The 21274-nt window shown below is 40.8% G+C and overlaps 1 protein-coding gene across 1 annotated transcript in view; it reads left to right on the top strand.

Moving 5' to 3' along the window:
• LOC130573159 (sodium channel protein type 5 subunit alpha-like) overlaps nucleotides 1-21274 on the top strand; it is a 213436-nt gene that overhangs the window by 109973 nt on the left and 82189 nt on the right. Inside the window, exons 14-16 of the mRNA XM_057365412.1 lie at nucleotides 1089-1327; nucleotides 6127-6300; nucleotides 7712-8068. Of these exons, the coding sequence (XP_057221395.1) occupies nucleotides 1089-1327; nucleotides 6127-6300; nucleotides 7712-8068 (770 nt within the window). The remainder of the gene's footprint in view (nucleotides 1-1088; nucleotides 1328-6126; nucleotides 6301-7711; nucleotides 8069-21274) is intronic.

Here is a 21274-nt window from a genome sequence, read left to right as displayed (position 1 = left end):
TTTTGGACACTTCCAGGGTGGTGACTCCATCTGGGTTTAATCACTCTTTCAGTGAAGAGGTTTTTTTCCTAATATCCAATCTGAACCTCCCCTGGCACAGCTTGGGGCYRTTTCCCCTTGTCCCAAATTCTTCCTGCCTTGGGAGAGGAGGCTCTTTATGAACTGATTGAAATAACAGCCTTGGCCAAAGTTTTCCTGTTATCAGTGCAGGTTCTAATTATACAGACTAAAACCATAATACAGCATTCCATGCCCATAAAGGAATCAGAAAAGGAAAGGACTGAGCAATTCTACTAATCATTGTCATTTAGCCATTAACTGTCTTTTTTGGCTTTTCTTTTTTCACCATTTAACACAAATTATACTTACAAAGCCATTTTGATTATTTTGTGCATAGGCAAAATGAGCATGTGAAAGTTGTATTACAGGCACTATTTTAAGAGAACCTTTAAAAAGCACATTGGAGTTTTAGCAGTGTTTTCAAACTGGCTTATGGGCTCCCTGATTTTCTACATGGACCGTTCAGAAAAATCAGATATTTAATGCCTTTTCGGATTGCACATCAAGGATAGAAACTGTTGATAATCAGTTATACTCTGGTTCTCAAGTACTTAAATCAGCTTTAAATATCGGATTTAAGTGCTTTCATCTCTTATCTACYTTAAAAGGTATTATTTAAGATACTTTGAAAATGTGACCTGGGAATGAAAAAATTATATTCCAATCTAAGTTAAATGAAGATAGTGCATTCTTGTGCATTTGAACTTGGCAAAATGGRAAATAGAGCAAGGATTCAAGCCTATATATAATACTAGACTTCACATATTTAGTGTGATTCTCGCTTTTTGCCTGTGACACTTTTAAAAGGTTATTACTTCCAGAGCAGGTCATTGTCTGCTAAGTGCAGGTCAACTGGCTAAAACCCCAAAGTGCATAATTTGCCAGCCCGTTAGGACAGAAATATTTTTATCTTTGAAAAAAGTTTGGGGTAATTTGTGGGCCTTCCTCTGTGTTATGAGTCATTTTAAGTGTTCTCCTGTCATATAACTCAGCATGAATTGACTGTGACTTTACTGCTTGTGACTTAGAGCTGGAGGAATCACACCAGAAATGCCCTCCCTGCTGGAACCACTTTGCTGTTAAATTCCTCATTTGGGATTGCTCCCCGCTTTGGCTTTTGATCAAGAAATTYGTCAAGTTTGTGGTAATGGACCCGTTCACCGACCTCACCATCACCCTCTGCATTGTGCTGAACACGCTCTTCATGGCCTTGGAGCATTACAAGATGACCAAGGAGTTTGACCACATGCTGTACATCGGCAATTTGGTAAGTCAGGGTGAGCTTGATGTGCACTTTCTGCTTTTTAAAGTTTTGGGATTGTCCCATTTTGGTACACTTGCCAGCATTGCTTTGCCTTTGTCGAGCAGCTCCACGCGGCCACCTCGCTCTGAAGAGAACTGAATGAAGAACAAGGGGCTATTTTTACCAAGCTAACAGATTCTGATGTTGTTAGTAACCATTAAAGCCATGGTTTTGGGCTGTTCCTGACAGATATCTGTTTAAGGAAATGAGATAAGAGAAAGGTTAATGAGCTTTATTTGGAATTTCTGGAAAAGCRATGATAAGGCAGCAGTTCTTGGTGACTAATAGTGACTTTTAAGTTAAAAAAATAGCATACAGAAAAAAMCAAGGAGAGATCTTGGAGGGAAATAGAGATTTGTTTGATCATAGCTTGATACCTATGTTGGAAGGTGCCTGTAGGGCATTTCCTACATTGTGCTGGGTCCCACAAAATCCCCAGGGAAGAGGGGACATGGAGCAAAGCACAGCTTTGAGGGGAAATTTAACGTTCAAGCCAGAGCAGACGAGTGCAGAGCTGRAAAGCAAGCAGAGACCACACTTCTCCAAGGAAAAGCAGAATGACAGTCWACAGCCAAGCTGCAGGGACAACAGATCCAGAGGCAAGGTGATACAATTTGTGACCCGGGGGGGCCACTAAAATTCTGCAGTTACCGCAAAATGGAAGCTTTTTCTTTAATCATCTCTTCCYGAGTTATGTTTAAAAGCTACCACGTGTTACTGCTTTAAAACTTAATGTTTAAAACGTTTTTAATTTTAGAAGAGTCTGGGTTGGAAAAGGCACAGGCCATCTATGTATGGTATGGTGGGATTGCCCCTAAAACCTTGTGGTAGCAGCAGAGGTATCCCACAGGAACATAAATAATTTGGAGAACCTGGAAGGTGGATGCTGCTCAGTTTGCATTTGAGGAGCTCACAGCACAGATTTAAAAAGCTCTTTATTTCTGTGAAAACATAGGCTGCAGTATCTCAAAGTAGGATTTACCTCACCCAGCTTTAGGTATTTACAACACAGCAGTCTCTCTGTGCCTGTTGCCTTTGTCTTTTTTTAAGTTAATGGGAACAAATGGACAATTTTAAGCTCCACTGATGTGATCTTGTAAAAAATTTCTCTTTTGGATAAGGTGAACTGTGGCCTGCAGACCTATGACTGCAGTAACCACAGTGGGGGCACAGGGACACTGCAGATGTGAGATCTGCCTCTGGTGGGAAGCCTCCCGTGCTGGCAGGTTTGGGTGGGCAGTAGCCATAACCAGGCATTGCAGATCACCCCTAGAATATGGGATATTTCACATTTGGATTTCTTTTCTTTACTCTAGTCCTTGTCACTCTTAGCTCTGGGCTTCCTTGGGCAGGTTGGGGTTATTCCCCTAGAATGTGGAACTTGTCTCCTGTTTTTCAGTTTCTGTGTCTTGGCAAATCTCCCTCTGTGGTTGTATTAAGCAGAAATCTGTTTGGGTCTCTCTCGCTCCAAACCCATGCTCTTGACCTCTGCAGAAAGCAGCAGTTAAGGACAACTTGGAAATCACCTCTCAGGACTGTGTCCAGCCTCACTTTGCAGCCAGCATTCCTTCTTGTTGCTCAACGATTTGTGGCCTCCTAAGATGACTTAAAAAAAATTCCTTTGCACCCAAGTATCCATCAAAGCAGGTGGCAGAGCTGCCACTTCCCTCTCTGGCACCGGGGATAGCCAAGGTATCTGCTCCTCACTCTGCTTTTGGCAGATCAGCTTATCCCTYTGCAGACCACAGGCAGTGAAACTTTAGCCCTTGGTGTCTCCCCTGCCAACACAGACCTGCAGACCTGCCAGGGCTGAGCAGGGCTGTGCCAGGTGCCATCAGGAAATTAGACAATCAGTGGAGACAGGAATTTTGCAGAGAGAGAAATTTTGCAGAGAGATGCATTTTTTCTTTTTTTTTCCCCCCAGAGAGAGAAATTTTACAAAGCAAATTTTGCAAAATYTAAAAAAAGAAAATCTCACTGTTTCTCAGCACTGCCTAGAGCTATTCCTCCTCTTTATGCTGAAGTGTAAAGCAAGCAAAACAGCCTGCTTGTATTTTTTGTAGCAGGCTGATGGCTCGGGGCTCCCCTTCTCCTTAGATCCCAGCCTGGGTCTGTGAGAGCCCCGACTGTCCCAGCTCACCCTCGCCAGCTTTACTAAAACCCCGCATAACCGGATTAATTGTGAGTAGAGCAGGTCAGARAAAGGTAACTCCATTTTGTGGAAGATTTTGCAAAGTCATTTGTAATGAAAATTGACATTTTTTGCAATTCCCTGTGAAAGGGAAGGGAGTCCCAGCTCCAGGGCAAGCTGCCAGGTGACTGCATCCCCTAAGCTGCAGACTGCAGCCCCCCCTCTGCCCCCACGCTGGCTGGCTGGCTGTCTTCCCGTTACATCTAACCCTCTTTGAGTGATTATGCTAGCATTAAATGGGGGAAATATTAAAGAGGGCAGGTCTTTGGTGCTTTTTTTTTTTTTTTTTACTCGGAACAAATGTTTCTGAGAGAAATGAAAGAATGAAAATGGAATATAGATTTGCTTTCTCTGGATCTGCCAGTCACTGGGGCTCTCCCGCTGTGATTGTCCATCTCCTTCATCCAGCAGCTGTTGCTTTCAGGCCCCTTTAGTTCATCACTTAGAGGAATCAGCATTTTCAGATGTGATCAGAAGGCCAGGCAAGCACATGTACAGAGTTCATCTGCAGTGCCACCACTTAAAAAATGAGTGGAGAGAGCAAGATTCCCTCAATTTTTGTTTTCCTTTAGAAACCTGAGGTACCATTATGCAACATGAAAGCCTAAATGACTGAAATGACAGGTAAAAGGGTTTGTTTTTTTTTTTAAAACAAAGTGCTCCAAATCAGTAGTGTAGTGTTTTAGCACCAGTGGGATGTTAAGCTGCTTGTTGTTTTTCCAACCCTCATCACAGGAAACACCCAGCCCCTCATGCAGGCGCAGTAGAGCAGGTGCTGTTCGGAATTTGTAGCTGGTACCCACATCCACGGCTCCTGATGCCTTCAGGAAGGCTCAGACATTTTGCTGTCTTGCTGTGACATTTCCTTCTCAGAAGGCTATTGATTAAAATGATTCAGGCAAAGAAAGTGATCCTCCTGAGTCATTTTCTCAGCAAGAGGGTTGCATAATGTGTGCAGCGTGGTGTCGTAGTTTTTAAGGCAGTCCCCTGGAWACAATTTCACCGACATCCAGCTTTGTCTTGTTCTCTGTCCCAGGAAAAATTCAAGCATTACAGTGGGAATCTGGTATGTCTAACCCCTGTGACTCAGAAGTTGTTGGTTAGTTAGAAATATGAGACATGTTGTGTGTTGTGTYCTTGGTATGAGGTGGTGATGGAAAGTTGTTACGTCCCAAGGTATTGCTGCAATCCAAGATATCATTTCCCTGATGAGAAACAAAAAGGTGTTTTCCGTAAGGAATTGTGTGAAATGACCACTTGGAATAATTAATTCCTGAAGCATTRCAGAGTGAAGCCAAACACTCCTCAAATGCAGGCTGTGATCATTTATTTGTATCCCATAATATCACCATTATATTATCTTAGCCTTTCCCTTTCACATATTATTGGTGTCTCATCTCTGCTGCTCAGAGTTCATCAGTTTTGCTGGGCTAACACTGCAAATATTCAGCTTCTTGGAAGGAAAGCATTTTCCCTTGATATTAGGTGAATTAGTGATACACAAGCTCTGGATTCCCCTCTCTATTTTAACCAACAAAGTGCATTAATGTTGATTGTTTCACAGKTACTTTAATTTTACAGAAATTATCAATTTCTGCAAACACATCCATTTCTATTYCRGAAATCCCAGAATTTTCCAGAARCACAAAGCTCTGTGCAGTTTGTACTAGGATGTGAAATKAAAATAAACCAGTATATGACGAACTTGGTGCCCACATTTTGTCATTTTAAGTTGATTGCAACATTGCAGTATGCATTTAAAATGTTACTTAAGCAGGGCATAYGAAAGGACAAAATCTGATTCTCTGGGATACTTCACCAGAATCTATTAAAACTGAATTTGCTGTCAGCAGTCTTCCTTTCCCCGCTCCCTCTGCCTCATAGGTAATATTTATATGTTGTTTTAAAGAAAAATGTTCCAATTAGAAGCTCCACCATATGACATTTGAACTGGGCCATAAATAACCAATGTGTTCCCAAGATGCAATGAGAAGAAAATTGCTGCGACTATTTGTAAAAATAAAAAAAAAAAAAAACAACGACAAACCAAGGCTCAAATTAGAGTTTCTAATCGTCTTTGCTGCCAGCAATAACCTCAGAATAACTGGAGGCGTGCACTGCCCTTCTATTGATAATAAGAACAAAATAAAAAGGGATAATACGACAGATACACTGCAACCCAAAYAGCCCTTAACGCTCACTCTCCATTCACTTAGCTTTCTCCACTGAAATGAATAGATTTAACCTTTATAAAAGGCACCTTTTATTGGTTTTTTACTTTTTTTTTTTTTAACACTGTGATTATTCTGATGATGGAGGGGGATGGAAATGTACGCTCCAATCCAGATCCTGAAGTCASATGTCTCTACAACTTTACAGAAATATCAGATATTATTGCAAAAAGACTGGACAAAATTTTAATATTGTTAAAGAATCAGCCACAAAAAAAAGCAAGTATTTGTACATAAAATATGTCTGGCTTGCTGCTGGATTCACCTGTATGAGTGAAAACTCTGCAAGCAAAGAGTTGTGCTTGAAAAGTTAGTTTGACTTAATTCTTTTTCTTCTTCAGGTTTTCACTGGGATTTTTACAGCAGAAATGATCTTCAAAGTAATTGCTCTCGACCCCTACTACTATTTCCAGCAGGGCTGGAATATTTTTGACAGCATAATTGTTATTCTAAGCCTGATGGAACTGGGTTTGTCCAGCATGGGAAACCTGTCTGTTTTACGCTCCTTTCGACTGGTAATGGTCTTATTCTGTTCTTAATCCTCTTCTTTTATTACATGTAAACTCTGACATAAATGCAACGTATTTTCTTAAAAACGCATCTGCCGATAATTGCTGCAAACTGGTGAACAGWACATGGCACTAATTACAGGCTGTGGGATAAATGGAATTGTTCCAGATTTACATCAGGGTAAATGAGAACATAATTTGATTCCTTCTCGCTGTGCCAGGTACTTGAAGCACACTTAAAATATTTGAATTCCAATTTGTAATAAAGAGCTGCCATTTTATACCTGTACACCTGTTAGCTTAGACAGTGGAAAAACGATAGCCCAAGAAATGCAAGAGCTGATAACTTGTTGTTTTAGGAGCTGTTATTCCTAAATTATGTTATAAACATGCCACCRTTCTTTCAGATGTTGTCAAAAGAAAATGTCTTTGAATTATTCACTGAGTGATTTTTTTTTTTTCCTAGAGCAGATCAGCATAACATAGCATCTGTCTTTCACGGGAACTCCTTAGCTGTCAGCTCCTTTGTTAAGCAGGGGWTAGTGGCGTTCCATTAATGAGACACTGGCAATGTATTGGAACAGAAAAGTACTTTCCATGCCAGCTTGACATTTGTGTTGCACTTCATGTACCAGGATGTCCATGCTAATCATTCTGGCCATGATATGGCTTCACAGTTTTAAAGATCAGGAAAACAAGCCCTTATGGTTATGTTTAACTGAAGAAAAGAATTTTTTTTTCCCCAAAATTCTCTGCATTGCTCAAAAGTGTAAATTTTCCATCACTGTCCTAAGTGTCTCCCTTCAGGTTTTGAGCAATCCTGCTTCAATAGGGCTTAAATTAAACATTCAGCTGAAAACACAGCACAAGGGCTAGGAGCCATTTACATCCTGAAAATAGGTCTTAAGTGGGCTGTRGGTTGTGCACAGACTGCGTGATCCAAGGCACAGAGGTGATTTTCACCCTGGGAGCTAACAGTTAATAGCATCTGGCTGAGGCTTGCTCTGAGGCACAGAGGAATTCCTTCTCTCTTTGTGGGACCAAACTCCAAGCCCCCTACTCCAGATGCTTGCCAAGCTGTTTATTTTGAGGGAAAAAAGCAAAACAAAAGAAAATACTAAGAAATAAATTTAGTCCTTCCATCCTTTCCCCACCAGTGGGGGAATGTGCCATTAAAACCATGTCTATCTAACCAGGCAGAGCATAGCTCTGGAAAACTTAACTCTCATCCGAGAAGCCCAACTGATGTTTTATTGATAGAAGTAATGAGGTTAACAGGAAGTATGGCTAAAATCACCTTGTACCACACACACTGTGGCATTTAACATCTTTCACRTTTTACTCACTTTAATAATTCATCGGCTGAGATGTCTGCTGCTCCTGTGAGCTGACACTGTTGTTTATGTTCTGTTCACAGCTGCGAGTCTTCAAGTTGGCAAAGTCCTGGCCGACCTTGAAYACGCTCATTAAAATCATTGGCAACTCGGTGGGTGCCCTCGGCAACCTCACTCTCGTGCTGGCCATCATCGTCTTTATTTTTGCCGTGGTGGGAATGCAGCTTTTTGGGAAAAGCTACTTGGACAACGTGAAGAAGATAAGTACGACTGGCAATCTGCCACGGTGGCACATGAACGACTTCTTCCACTCGTTCCTCATCATCTTCCGGATTTTGTGCGGAGAGTGGATCGAGACCATGTGGGACTGTATGGAAGTAGCTGGGCAGCCRCTGTGCCTTCTCGTCTTCTTGTTGGTCATGGTCATAGGAAACCTGGTGGTGAGTTCTCAATATGTGGKTTTTTTTTTCCTTCCTTTCCTGGTGGATGTGTGCAAATGTACCATTTTTTTAATCCAGAAATGGAAAATTTCACATTACTCCATGATTTTAATTCAATGAACCAAGTTGTCACCCAGAAAAAATTGCTCCTATTCCAAATACAAAATTGCATTTCTAGTTGAGAATGAATGCTTGCTGGGTTTTTGCAGAAGAGCAGATGTTTTACTAAAAGAAAGGCACATGGGTTGATCATAATGATTTTATTTCTTAGGCCATTCATAGGGCTGAAGGGACTCCTGATCTCTTTTCTATACAGACATGAATATCACCTCAACTGTCCTAGTTATGGGACACATTTATATTTCCCTTCATTTCTGGCCCAGAACATACAAAGCTTACAGTAGCACAGTGACTTTGAGCAGAGTTTCGATCGACTTTAGCCAGCATGTTTTAGGGAGCTGCAGGTTTTGTTTACAGTTATGTCACTGGCTCACTTGCTTTTTTTTTTTTAATAGACCATCCCATAAGCATGGCTTACATAAGCTCTGAACCTATTAAGACTGAATTATATTTCCCTGTTGACATCTTAAGGAGCGCTTTGCYGGCTTTCAGTCATTGTGGAAATGTTTTGCCTGTTCAGCTTCCAGAGTATCTTTGACATTGTGGTTCTAATGGCCCTACTGTTTATGTAGTGAGTTGTTTAATAGTAGATGCTGCTATAAAAAAATGTTGGAGTTTGTTACTGATTGCTTTTAGTGGTTGTTTTGCTTTTAAGTACTCAATGTTTTTGTTCTCGGCTACTGGGACAGAAAAGTTCTTGAAAGAGTTTGTAGAAAAAGAGAGCATGTTGTTTTGTTTACATTATCTTATACTTTAGCAGTTGTTTTCACACTGAAAATGTTGATTGCAAGAGCAAATTGTATTTTTAGAGTTTATTTTATAAAAGTCAAAAGGTTAAACTCTGATTACTCAGAAATTGGGAGATTATTTACATTTTGCCCCATGACTTACTGTTTCTATAAATTTGCCTCGGAATTAAATTTGATTAGAGGAGTTGGGGTAAAATATTACTTTCTTTATTTAGAAAAAAAAAATATTATGTCTTTTGGGAGTGCTTAGCCTGAGATCTAGAAAGTTGATCTCCCCCTGCCATTAAGCTGTGCATTCTGTGTGTGATGATGAAAGCTGGAAATAATATGTGTTAAATTCCAGGGAAAATGTTAACATTTGAAATATTCATGGATTATTAAAAGATGTGAATTAGCAACATCTGATACCCTTAGATATTAGCACTCATCAGTGTGCATAAGTTCTGTTAGATATAAAATCTGGCTCAGCAGAGACTACATTAACATTATCTACACATATTTAACCTTCAGTTCTCAAAAAAAAAGACTGTCCCAGATGTAAAACCAGATATTGAAAAACTCTGTCAGCATGGGTAAGCTAAAGTTCTCGGTCAGCTGAAAGCAGAAGTGTTTTCTTTATGTTTCTCAGCCAAAAGTTCTGTGAGGATGTGGCAAAGACTGGTAAATAGCAACAATTCTTGTGTGTAGGTCACTCAAAGAAAAAAGGAAAAAAGAAAATTATTTATAGGTGATGAGGGCGGTGAGAAGAACAGCAGATTCTGAATCATGAGACTCATCCAGTGCCAACACGGAGATTTCACGATGTTGATTAGCAGGTAGAGAGGTCATCTTACTCCTCTGACATCAGCAAATTGTTGCTTTCTTCAGTAAGAGTGGATTGAACTCACCAACTCACTTGCATCACTAGACCCAAAAATGCTGCTAGCTAAAGAGCACAACGAGCCCTTTCAAATAAGAATACTCATGTGTCAAAACTTTTACCTGTAATTCCATTCCATCTGTGCCAGCAAAGTTTCTCCTTGAATTTGATGAGATCCTTGTTCCTCCTCTGAGTTTCAAGAGTCAGCTCTGATAAAAAATATTATCCTTAGGTTGTATCTCACTTGGACGCCAAATGCTTCCATAGTCTCTGAAAGYGTGGAGGAAATCCTACAGCAATTTTCCTGGCAGAACTGATCTGCACATGCATCTAGATTACATACTTTTATCTGTCACATCTGCAGTACATCTGGTGGTGTCTGTGGCCACTTTCCCAACTGCAAGGCTGAAGATTGTGGCACAGACCAGCTCTTGAACTCCTACAAGGGCTGCAAACTGCTGTGGAAAGTGTTACAACCACTGCAATTCTGTGGYACGTTCAGTGGTTGGGTTTGCAGGTCTTATCCAGCCTCACCAACATAAATCCAAAGGAATGATGGAAGAAAAGCCAGGAAAGTTAGTAAGTGCTCYGGGCAACATCATATTATAGAGCAGTCCAGTTGTTGAAAGGAATTTTGGTATATCTTTAGTCTTTGGGTTGTGTTCATACATCCTGAAAATGTCTTGGACAATTTGTGTGCAATGCCACACAAAACTATATTTAATGCTGGTCAGCTGACAAGTGAGTCATCTTCAAGGAACTCAACTTTACAATACCATTGGAAAACTACGTGCTGTGTGTGTGCCTTTTGCACAATAAAACTGTGCTTGAAGCTGCTTTAGAAAGTAAAGCCAAATTAGATAGATCATAAGAGTTTCTTTTTCATTTGTAAGGGAGAGCTTCTGAAGTTGCTAACTTAATAATTATGGCTTTTTYAAGTTTTAGAAAGAGTTTATGATATTTTTTACATGTATTTGTGTCACTGAGGTGAATAAGGAAAATCATGAAGACAGGAATTATTAAGAAGATGTAGGAGATTTAGGGTCACAAGGCAGGTCCTGGTGCCCCTGCTCTGGCAGGTCAGCTGGTGCAAGAGTCGATGTGACACCGGCCACTTCTTGGAGGACAGCTGTGTGTGCTGGGCACTAACAACGTGCAGGAATAATAGTGACACTTCCATCACAGACAGAACAACCTCCCAGTCTCACTGGGTGTGCATGATGCACGCTGGCCAAGCCACCTTTTTATCCTCTGGTGGCCACCAAGATGAAGCCTGRTTCCTGCCAGCTTCTCCTGAAGTGCCACCAAGGTAAGGACAGCTCCATGTGCTGCAGAAATGCACTCACTTCTTTGCTCCTGCTCCATCTGGGCTGTGTGTGACCCAAAAAGCATCACAGGGTGTTAACCCCACAGAGCTGCAGTGCATTTACTGGCCCTTGGGGCTGAGTTCAGGGCTGCTGTTGTCTCAGCTGTCCTATTCCCATATCCCACTATATCCATGGCCCATCCACTCCTGTCCCCAATCCATCATGAGCTCATAAGACACTGGTGCMTTTCCATGGGGGTTCTTGTCTTACTGGAATCACAAAAATGTCAAGATGTGGGGTCTGTAACCAGGAAAGTGACATTTCAAGAGTTTTCCTTAAAAGCAAAATATAAGGATGGAATTCCTTCTTTAGAATCAGTCCTAGCCTTTTTTTTTTCCCTGCTGACCATTCCTTCAGGAAAATATTGATTTTCTGAGAACAGAAAGGTAGAAAGCAACACCAATTTCTAGGGTATCAGACTATCCTGTAGGCAGCATTGCATAACCATTATTGAATTAATGCATGAATCATGGAATTATGAAATACAAAGTGTAAGGTCATGCACTCAGCCCTGTTTAAATATTTATGTTATGATCAAGTTGCTTACCAACAAAAAATGTTTGAGAGTATGTGTATCAGTCAGTGCAAACATCTGAAATAATTACATGGAGGTGCTTTGTAGTCAGATYTGGTTAATGGAGTCTCTGAAGTAATAAAATATCTTACCACCCCCAAAATCTAAATATATCAGACTAAATAGCCCCTAAAACTACCTATTTCTGTCCTTGCAGTACTAGGAGGCAAACTCAGCTATAGAAATCCCCATGTGGCTTGATATGGTGACCCAAGAGGACCTCCTGGTCCTGTTTTCCTGTGGTAATGTCAGTGCCTGGCAGCAGAGTGCTCAGCAGGGSTTGGATGAGATTTGAAGTGACCTGTTCTGGTTAAGCCCAGTGGAAACTTTTCTCTGAAAAATTCAAATATGCCTAAAACCCATCTTTCTATTCTGCTGCCACATCTCAGGAAGCCTTAATGGATATTTTTTTCTGTTAAAATTTGGCCCATGAGACAGGCAGAAATATGGAAATGTCACATTCTTTGATGGAAGAGGTTTGTGCCTCCCTGCATGCCTTTCCTACAAGTCCATGTAGGACAGATCCTTCAGGAGATGTTCAGGGAAAGCCCTGCCAAACCTCCATTGGGTTAAAATAATTTTATTCTCAAGCTGGTCAGACACCAAGAGAACCTCATTAGGAGTCACTCACCACCATTTGCACCTTGAACAGCCAAAGCCTGTGGATAAAATGTTGTGTTACCTGAGCTGTTCTGACAGACATAGAACCCTGCACCAGGGCAAGAAAGAAAGAAATGAAGATTCAGGACTCTGAAAAACCTGGTCTMGTGGAAGGTTTTCTATACCATGGCAAGGAGCTTGAAACTAGGTGATCTTTAAGGTCCTTCCAACCCAAACCAGGAGATGATTCTAGGAATGGGAGYAATGCAGAACTTCTCAATGCTTCCACTTCATTCTATTCTTTTACAAGAGTCTCCCTGCTGACCATGAGAATGTTACCCTGAGCACCATCAATTAACCTGGATGGAAATAATGTCCTATAAGGAGGAGAGGGGAAAGAGATAAAGCACCATTTATCATTGATCCTGGCCTGACAGATGTGCAAGAGAGCAATTTGTGATTGGGAGGATTGTTTGGGTGGGGAAGAGAAATGACTACATCTTTATATGAAGCTTAATCTATGGGAAGAAATTCACAGCAATTTCCACATGTCTCATACCTTTTTCTTTTCTTTTTTTTTTTTTCTTTGTTTGCTGAAGTTGCCTTTAGTTCAATGTTTAGAGCCAAGAAAACGGATCAAAACCCACAAAAGAGGCAGCTGTAATGTGTAGTGTGTATGTGTGTGTGACAGGGCTGATATTTGGATTGCACAGTCTTCAACRCGGGGGCTTTGCTTCTGTATAAAATAACTTTCTTGAGTTAATTACTGAGTGTTACTAATTGAGCACCATGATCTCTAATTGAGAAACGTAAGAGCAAGTCTATGTGGCCACTTGTGAAGGAGAATTGGTAGCCCACCCTGATGCAATCCATCAATTGGCCTCATTGAAGTCTGGGAGCCTCATGGGCAAGGGATACTGTGGTCAGTGAAGATTATGAAGTTTAATTATATGGATCGAGATGATCTTTTGCATTTGACCTCAGTGCCAGAAAATAATCCTGAGCACATTTAATTTATTAGGGTAGGAATAACCATAAAGTCCTGTCTCACTCAATGCTGAGGTTTCTCCATCACTGCAAATTTCTCAGCAGACCACAACGGGGCTTGAAAGAGGCTCGTGGTAATGTCAGATTTTCTCTTTGTTTAAATGAAATGGGTACAGAGGACTATCATTGTCCCTTGTGGTAAAATCACAAATAATAGCAAAAGAGCATCTAATAGGCCTAGGTAAAAGTGGATTTCAATTTTACATTTCAAGAGCTCAGACAACCAAAGTGTATTAAGATGGTCAAAAGTGGTCTTCAGATGGAGATTTGTATTTCTGCCTGACATGATAGGGCTGTCACTGAGGGAAGATATATCAAAACCCCAATGCTTTTAAAATACCCTAAACATTAAACCAGGGAATTTGAAGACCATAAAAGTTTTTACAGGGTGATGAAGGGTTGTTTTACCCCCAAAAGAGCAAGGTCTCTAATTCAAATTGCTTTTGTCAGTGAATGAATGAGAATGGAACTCTGATGACATATGATAGCCCTTTCCCACCTATCTCCTTATTTTCTTTGAAAATTAWATACAAATCTTACCAAAGCCCCAGTTTTGTGGTTTTTACTGTCTATCCCTAGAGAAATCCTTAACTCAAGGGTTGCAGCAAGACTTGCTGCCCTGAATCAAGTAATTCTTTTTGCATTTAATGACAAACATGACTTTCTCATGGGGGCCACTGAAGACATCCACCATGTGAGTAAAGGTTAATCTCCTTGGAGGGAAATGTAGTATTTGTATTGCATCTAATAATTGGTATAAATGAAGTGGAATTTTAAAATATTGTGTATCTTCTAATTGCAAATTTAACTAGGTTAGATCTGCTTGCTGGAAATTGAAGTAGGGCTGGGAAGAAGGTATTACAGCCCAAATTACAATATTTTAGGGTTTAGATTTTTAATTTTCAAGCTGCAGTAGRGGTCTGCAGTGTCCTCAAGCTTTACATGTTGTACTTCTGCCTTTGAGCAGACACTCCTTGGGGTCCATCTCTTCCATTTCCTGYATAATGGAAGGATGCAACTACATAAAACCTGTGGAAAAACAGCTTTTTGCAAGGAGCAGGGAAGCCATAGGAGATTTGAAGAAAAGTTTGGGTTGTCCCAAGTCTTACATGAACATTCCCTTCCCCCCTCTCTCTCTGCACCCCAGTGGGTACGTCCTGGATGCTGCTGTTCACCTTATCTACTCTTTCAGCAGCTCCCAACATTCTGAAAATAAGCRTTTGTGTTTTGGTTACATCAGCTGAGAGGGCCAGCAGATAAACAGGCAAGAATAGGCATGTCAGGAACAGTCACCGTCAGGACAGACAAAATCTGCAAAGCGGCGAGCGGGGCACCAGGGAGGAGAAGGATTAATCAGAAAGCTGCAGGAACCATAATGAGAGCYGGGAAATACTGGCAGCAAGGGCTGGAGAGTTTGAGGGTCCAGAAGAAGCCAGGGAGCCCAAGGGATCATTAGCAAGAAGTGGAAGTGTCATTTGAGTCTGTCTCATCAGCTTGGACACTTATGTAAGGGAGGCGAGTTTTGCTCCGCGAGTCACACGCGGCTCTGCAGAAGAGCGGCCCAGAATCCATGAATAAGCACAACYGGGGACACAAAGAAAGAAATGTCACAACAACTGTCAGCATGTCACCAGCCCTCTTGCTTCTACTCATTTGTGCTTACGGCTGGCAGCAGGAACACCCGGTGTGATACTGGAGTGTTCAAAACCTCAGAGGGACAGAGCTAAATCCCAGCACATTTCCCAGCTTCTCCCTTAATCATTTCCATGCCAGCTACCTGCAYGGTCCATGTGTCCCAGAGCAATTTTGGCTATTTGTGTCCCCCATTACCCAYCCTTTCTTGAGAAKTGCYTGGGAAGCAGAGCACTCAGGTAGTCGATGCTTTTGTGTGAACGTCTGGMTATATCTACTTAMGTTTTGAGCATCCTCAGGAGTAATSAAAGGTCCACCAGAAACAGATGGCATCATCTGATGTTTGAAAAGTAAATCCTGACACCAGTCACCAATCGGTCCAGTTGGCTCTGATGGCTCCTAGGAGAGATGGAAAGCCTCCATCCTCCTTAAACACAAATCTTTTGCTTGACACTCCAGGCTTTAAAAGTTGTGTGATTTATCAGTGCCCACATAAATAACTACAATTTATTTTATTGGGTAGATATATCCCACCCCCATGTGTAACACCAGATACTGGTGCTAAAAAGTCTGGGGAAATTAACCTCACTGTACTTATGATGGACCATCAAAGATTGCTGTGCTTCAAAAATGCCATTCTATGGTAGATTAAGTGGAGTCTGTTCAAAGCTGGGAGTTTGAGGGCTKCTTCACCCAAGATACATGAGGGAAATGCACCTGAGAACAGATAGGAGGACTGAATGCTTTCAAAACCTACTCCTAAAAAGTAATCTGCTTCTTTCTGTTACTTCAGATTTATGAATGTCTGTATCCTGCTACAGGCTCAGTTGYTTCTTCTGAAGAGTTGGGTCTTGGTACTTGGTGACTAAATCTGAGCTTGCATCTTGTATTAGGGGACAAGTGTGTTCAGTTCCTGTTTTCAAGCTATTATATGGTGTTCATGTTGAATATATGCTAAAATCTGCCARTTTTTTCCCTGCAATATTCATCCACAGAAAGGCAGATATTTGAAAATACAAATAGCTCAAATCCCAATTGAAGTTAGCATACTCAAAGGAAGCTAAAACTAAAAAGTGGACTATGGCTTTTTTTTTCTTTTATTATTTATTTGTGACATAAGGAATTCTCAAAGCAATAATCCAAAGCAGCTTCATTAGTGGACTGTGACAGATTTTGGCATTTGGTGCAGATTTTCATCAGTAGAATTATAAATATTGCTTTTTGATCTATAAATGAGTCACTGGGATATGTCAGAGAGAAATCAAATCTGTTAATAATGCTWGTGCTCTTCCATAGGCATGTATATAAGGGACTAAAAACTATCTCCCATTGACCTTCATGGGTGTGAGATGCCTTGGAAATACAAAGGAAGAAGAATTGTAATACATTAATTCAATTGATCCATCCCTTGGAAACCATCCTCATGCCTTTTGATCTAATTGTGTTTCCAAATCAAAGATATTTCTCTAAAAATATTGTTTACTCTGTTATATGAACTACTGTCAAGATGAAATAATTTTTAATAACACACACCATATGTATGTCCTATGTTCTCATACATATTTTATTTGTTAAGTTTCTAGTGGATTCTTCATTTAGATTTGGTTGTATTCCAGGAGGCTGAAGGGGAGCTAAGTTACTGCAGTGAAAACTGCAGCCCTATTGATGTAGTAGGCATTGGTAGGGCAAAATTGCCCAGTTTTTGAACTACACATGTCCTTGGTTAATAGTGCAAGTAGGGGTTTGTCAGTGGTTAAGGTCTTGTTAATAGCTGGTTAGTTATAAAAAATCTAGAAGGCACTGAGTCAAATTTAATTGGGCAAGAGTGTGCAAAGGTAGGTACAACTAAATGTGTCTCTTTTTATTAATGTCACAGTGCGAGTTGTCTGGATGTCATTGAAAGGGTAATGACAACAGAATTATTCCTAGCATGTGCTGAGGGAAAGGCAAGGTTTTACTGCTAAATAAACCAGGTGGTACAAATTTAATACATTATTCACTACTCCTAAACACCTTATACTTTTGTTACAAAAAAAAAACCGAACAAAACTGTTGCAAATATTATTTTTCCCCACCAAAACTAAGTGTTCAGCAGTTCATTCTAACAGTTGCCTCTAGAAATATCTTGTTAAAAAGAATATGTGAAACAATCAKTGAGTCATGACAGACTTAACCTTCTCAGCAGGTGTACGATGTTTAAGAGACACTGAAATTAATCTTTTCTATGTACGGTGGATATTCACGTCTGCATTTTTCCACCCTGCACGTATGTAGCAACGTGGTCTGTGGCTTCCCAAGGAAAAATGCTGARGAATGCATTTGGAAACCAAATGTAGCACACAGGATCAGATAGCAATTTCCTGTCTTTTGGGGTCTTTTTGAACAGTAAGAAATTCCTGCAGTCAAAGGGATCCTGTCTTTGGTCTCCAGCTACCATTCCCCATTTCTCCTTCTTTCTCAAAATCTGCTTGGTTGGGTCTTACTGTGTTAAACTTCCCTAAATTCAACAAACCCACTGACTCACACTTGCTGAGGAGAATCTCCAACAGATACAGATCTACTCCATGAATTTTGTATTCTTGCAAACAATGTAAATGAAAAGAGAATCAAAACCTGTTGATTTTTTACCCCTCTTATAATTTTTATTTCTTTGCTGCTATTTAAATCCCTTCTGTTCTTTTTCCTTGACTCTAGATTCACGTGTTAATTTTTCTTTTTCCTGTTTCATTTGGTCATCCTTAGCCAAAATCTTGTTTAAATTTGTTCTAATTGAACATAAACCAAATCTGCCCTTCTTTTCATTTTCTTCTGCCTAAAATGTATTTTCTTCCATTTTGGTCAGTTCTGGCTTTCACCGTCATRGAATCAAACAGTGGTTTATGTTGGAAGTGATCTTAAAGATCATCTGATTTCAACCCCCCTGCTGTGGACAAGGRCACCTTCACTAGACCAGGTTGCTCCAAGCCTCACCCARCCTGGCCTTGAACATTTCCAGGGATAGGACAGTCACAGTTTCTCTGGGCAACCTCTTCCAGGCCTTAGCATCCTCTGAGTGTAAATTTTTTTTCTTATATCTCATCTAAATATTTTCTTTTTCAGTTTAAAGCCATAATCCTTGTCCTTTCATTCCATACCCTTGTCCCTAGTCCCTCTCAGCTCTCTTGTGGCCCCTTTAGGTACTGGAAGGGGCTCTAAGGTCTTCCCAGTGCATTTCTTTCCAGGCTGAAGTCCCTTGACTCTCTCAGTCTCACTCCATGGGAGACATGATTATAATTCCTTTTTTCACATTGCCCCATATCTCTGCTGTAATCTTCCTCTCTCCACACTGTTTTGGATTTCTGCTTTCCATGACTTCTGTGAGCTCCATCTTATTGTGTATCTCAACTTCACCCTTCCCAACACGCAAGAAAATTCCCAGATTCTGTCCTGAAGCCATTTGAAAATCTTGTAAMTATTTCAGTTCAAAAGTGGTTTTACGTTTTGACCAAGCTTTGCCATCTGTAGGTCATAGCCCTATTTTCTCATTAAAAGGTGACATGCCAACCAACCTTGGCATTTGGATTGAAGTATATTTGATGCTTTTCATGCTGAATTTTTATGGAAAGTTCCAAAATCTTTGGGGATAGGAGGTTTTCAAGGAGCTCTGCTTGTAAGTTATGCCCTTTTTCCTCTGCTTGCAGCTTCCTCCCCATCACAATTTCCCTCTCTTTCTGCCCCCCTCACACAGACTCATTCATTGCAATTGCACAACTAAGAGAAATCTCTTGCTCCTTGTGTTCCAAACTCTTTTGTACAGTTGTCTCTTCCAGGAGGACTTCCATGCCTGTTGGGAGTCTGTAGTCTCTTGTCTCCCACATTTGGATGTCATTCCATCCCATTTCTGCCAGGTTCTGCAAATGCAAAGTGCCTGCTGAACAATCTCTGTTGGAAAACACAGGCAAGTGGTTTCCTTTAAACACTGAGGCATGAAAACAAATATTATGGGTGTCCCTCCCCTGTCTTGGTTAGCACATTCCCTGGGCACCCCATCCCAGCTGGTGCCTGAACATTCAGAGAACAGCCCTGGCTGGGGAGAGCAGCCACAAAGCCATCCTGCCTGGGGGAAGAGAACTCAGCTGCTTKCCTTCAGGGATGGGAAACAGGCCTTGGCTTGTCTTTGTTTACTACTGAGAAGCAATTTTTAGATTATAAAATGGCCTGGCTGCCTAACTCTCAGCTCCCCCCTTCCCTCTAGCTGACTGGCAGTGAGAACAARCTCATAAAAACATTCTTACGGACAACTGACACTATTGGGTTTCTCCTTTGCTTACCCGTCTTGCACTAAAAGTTCTGAGTAACCCCAGTTGCTGGGATTTCTGCCAGGCACAGAGAATATGATTAATAAATAAAACAATTTTCAGAATTCCACATCAGCAAAATACCTTTGTATTTCCTGATACAAGAAGGAAGTCAGAGGTGAGGTCATCTTGCCTGGAAAGAAGARTTTGCTTTGATCACGTGGCTGAGAWGAGATTTGRATTGAAAGATGCTGATAGCCAGTCCTCCATGAAGTACTTTTCTTATGTTCTTAGTAAGATTTCACTGAAAAAAAACACAGCTCAGAGTCAGCTTTATAAGGATAAGGACATCCACCCTCTTCCCTTCTTTTCCATGGGTATCTCCCTGGGAATTTAGGCAGCATTAAGAAATGTGCAGAACCATCCACAGCAAAGCCAGAGACCACTGAGGACACCATGGGAACCAGGAGCAGGTGATGGCAGAAGAAATGGGTCACTTTTTAGGACAGTAGTGAGGTGTGGGTGTCAGCACCTCCTGCCTTGCAGGGCGTGACTCTCATTTTGGAGATGTAACTGGCACTGCTGCTGCTAAATCCTTCATTTCTTTAGTGAAATTTGGGGGTTTGTCCCACTTCTGAGTCGGGGGCTTCTTCAGCAGAGGTCTGTAAAAGCCACAAGCCCAGCCATGTGCTGTGCAGGCAGGAGATGTCACACTGTGCAAAATTACTGGTGGAAATCTATTATGGAGCTTTTCTGAAAGAAACCCTCCTGGCTGGCAGGCAGCTCTGCCACTTTGTTCTGCCCTCCCAGGAATCTGCACTTGCAAAATGCACAAAATCAGAACCTCCTTACACCTCCCAAATTCACCATGGAGGTATCCTTTTCACATTTCACTTAATAGCAAAGTGTGATTTTGTGATGGAACCTGAATTATAATATTAAACCTGGGAAATGGATTAGAAAGTAAGATTTTAAAGGAAACCATGTTCTCTCAAAAAAAAAAAAAAAGAAAGAAAAAAAAAGAAAAAAAAAAGAAAAAAGGCAAAGATAATATTAATTATTTCTTGGCTCTCTGATTTAATTTTCAAGTCTCTGAATGATTACTGATTTTTCTTTGGTGTAATATATTGGCCACAGGGAGCCGTTACTTACTGTGTCCTTTAGCTCTGGTTTCCTTTCACTTTTAYTCTGTTTCCATATAGGTTTTTTATCCTTTTGGTTTTCTGTGGCTTACCTCTTCCCCAGATGTTTTCTGCCATGTGTGAGTGAGAATTACCTTTTTCTCTTGATCTCCAGTCCTGACTGCCCAAGGGACGTGATGGCCTCTAGATGACCAAGGGCCAAACTTAGCACAGTCCTTGGTCACAGCTGGGTGTCCCCCTCTCAGTGAAGGTGTAGGATGTGATTTGTAAAAGASTGACTCCGGGGATCCCACTCTGTTGCCTTGAAACTTGAGATAATTATAGTATTGGTAATATAAAAGTGGGTCTTTATTGGAGTTCTAGGAGCAGTCATGGAACAATATTCATAAAAGTTTACTTTTACAGGGGTAAATATAGTTCTATAGATTTTAGGAAATTTAGGAAATAATTGATAAAAGAGCACTAATTAGGAGGATAAGTGCTGATGTAATTCTCCCGAGGTCAAGTTATTTTTCTGGAGATTTTTATCCTTGCTGCTAACTGTACTTGTTTATGAAAATATAGCTTGAAGACTTTGGTTCCTAGGAAGAACTAAGAGAGGATGGGGACTTTGTACTCCCTAGGACTTGGAACTTTGGAATGTATTTGTTTGTTGGGTTTTTTTTTTGTTTTTTTTTTTTTTTTTTTTTAAACTGGGGAAAAGGGTAGGGAAAAATACTGGAAGGTTAAAAGAAAAAAGGCAAAAATCATTCTGGCATCAACTCTGCCCAGACTGGGCAGTGTCGTCTACGCGAGCCTCTCCAGGGTTGGGCCTGGTGCGGTCTGCAGGTAAAAATTGC

This window comes from Malurus melanocephalus, unplaced genomic scaffold, assembly GCF_030028575.1.
Source record: "Malurus melanocephalus ecotype Western Australia unplaced genomic scaffold, MMel_1.1 scaffold_52, whole genome shotgun sequence".
Classification (NCBI taxonomy): Eukaryota; Metazoa; Chordata; class Aves; order Passeriformes; family Maluridae; genus Malurus; species Malurus melanocephalus.
Note: the sequence above shows the minus strand (reverse complement) of the source record. Positions and strands in the feature narration are given on the sequence as shown.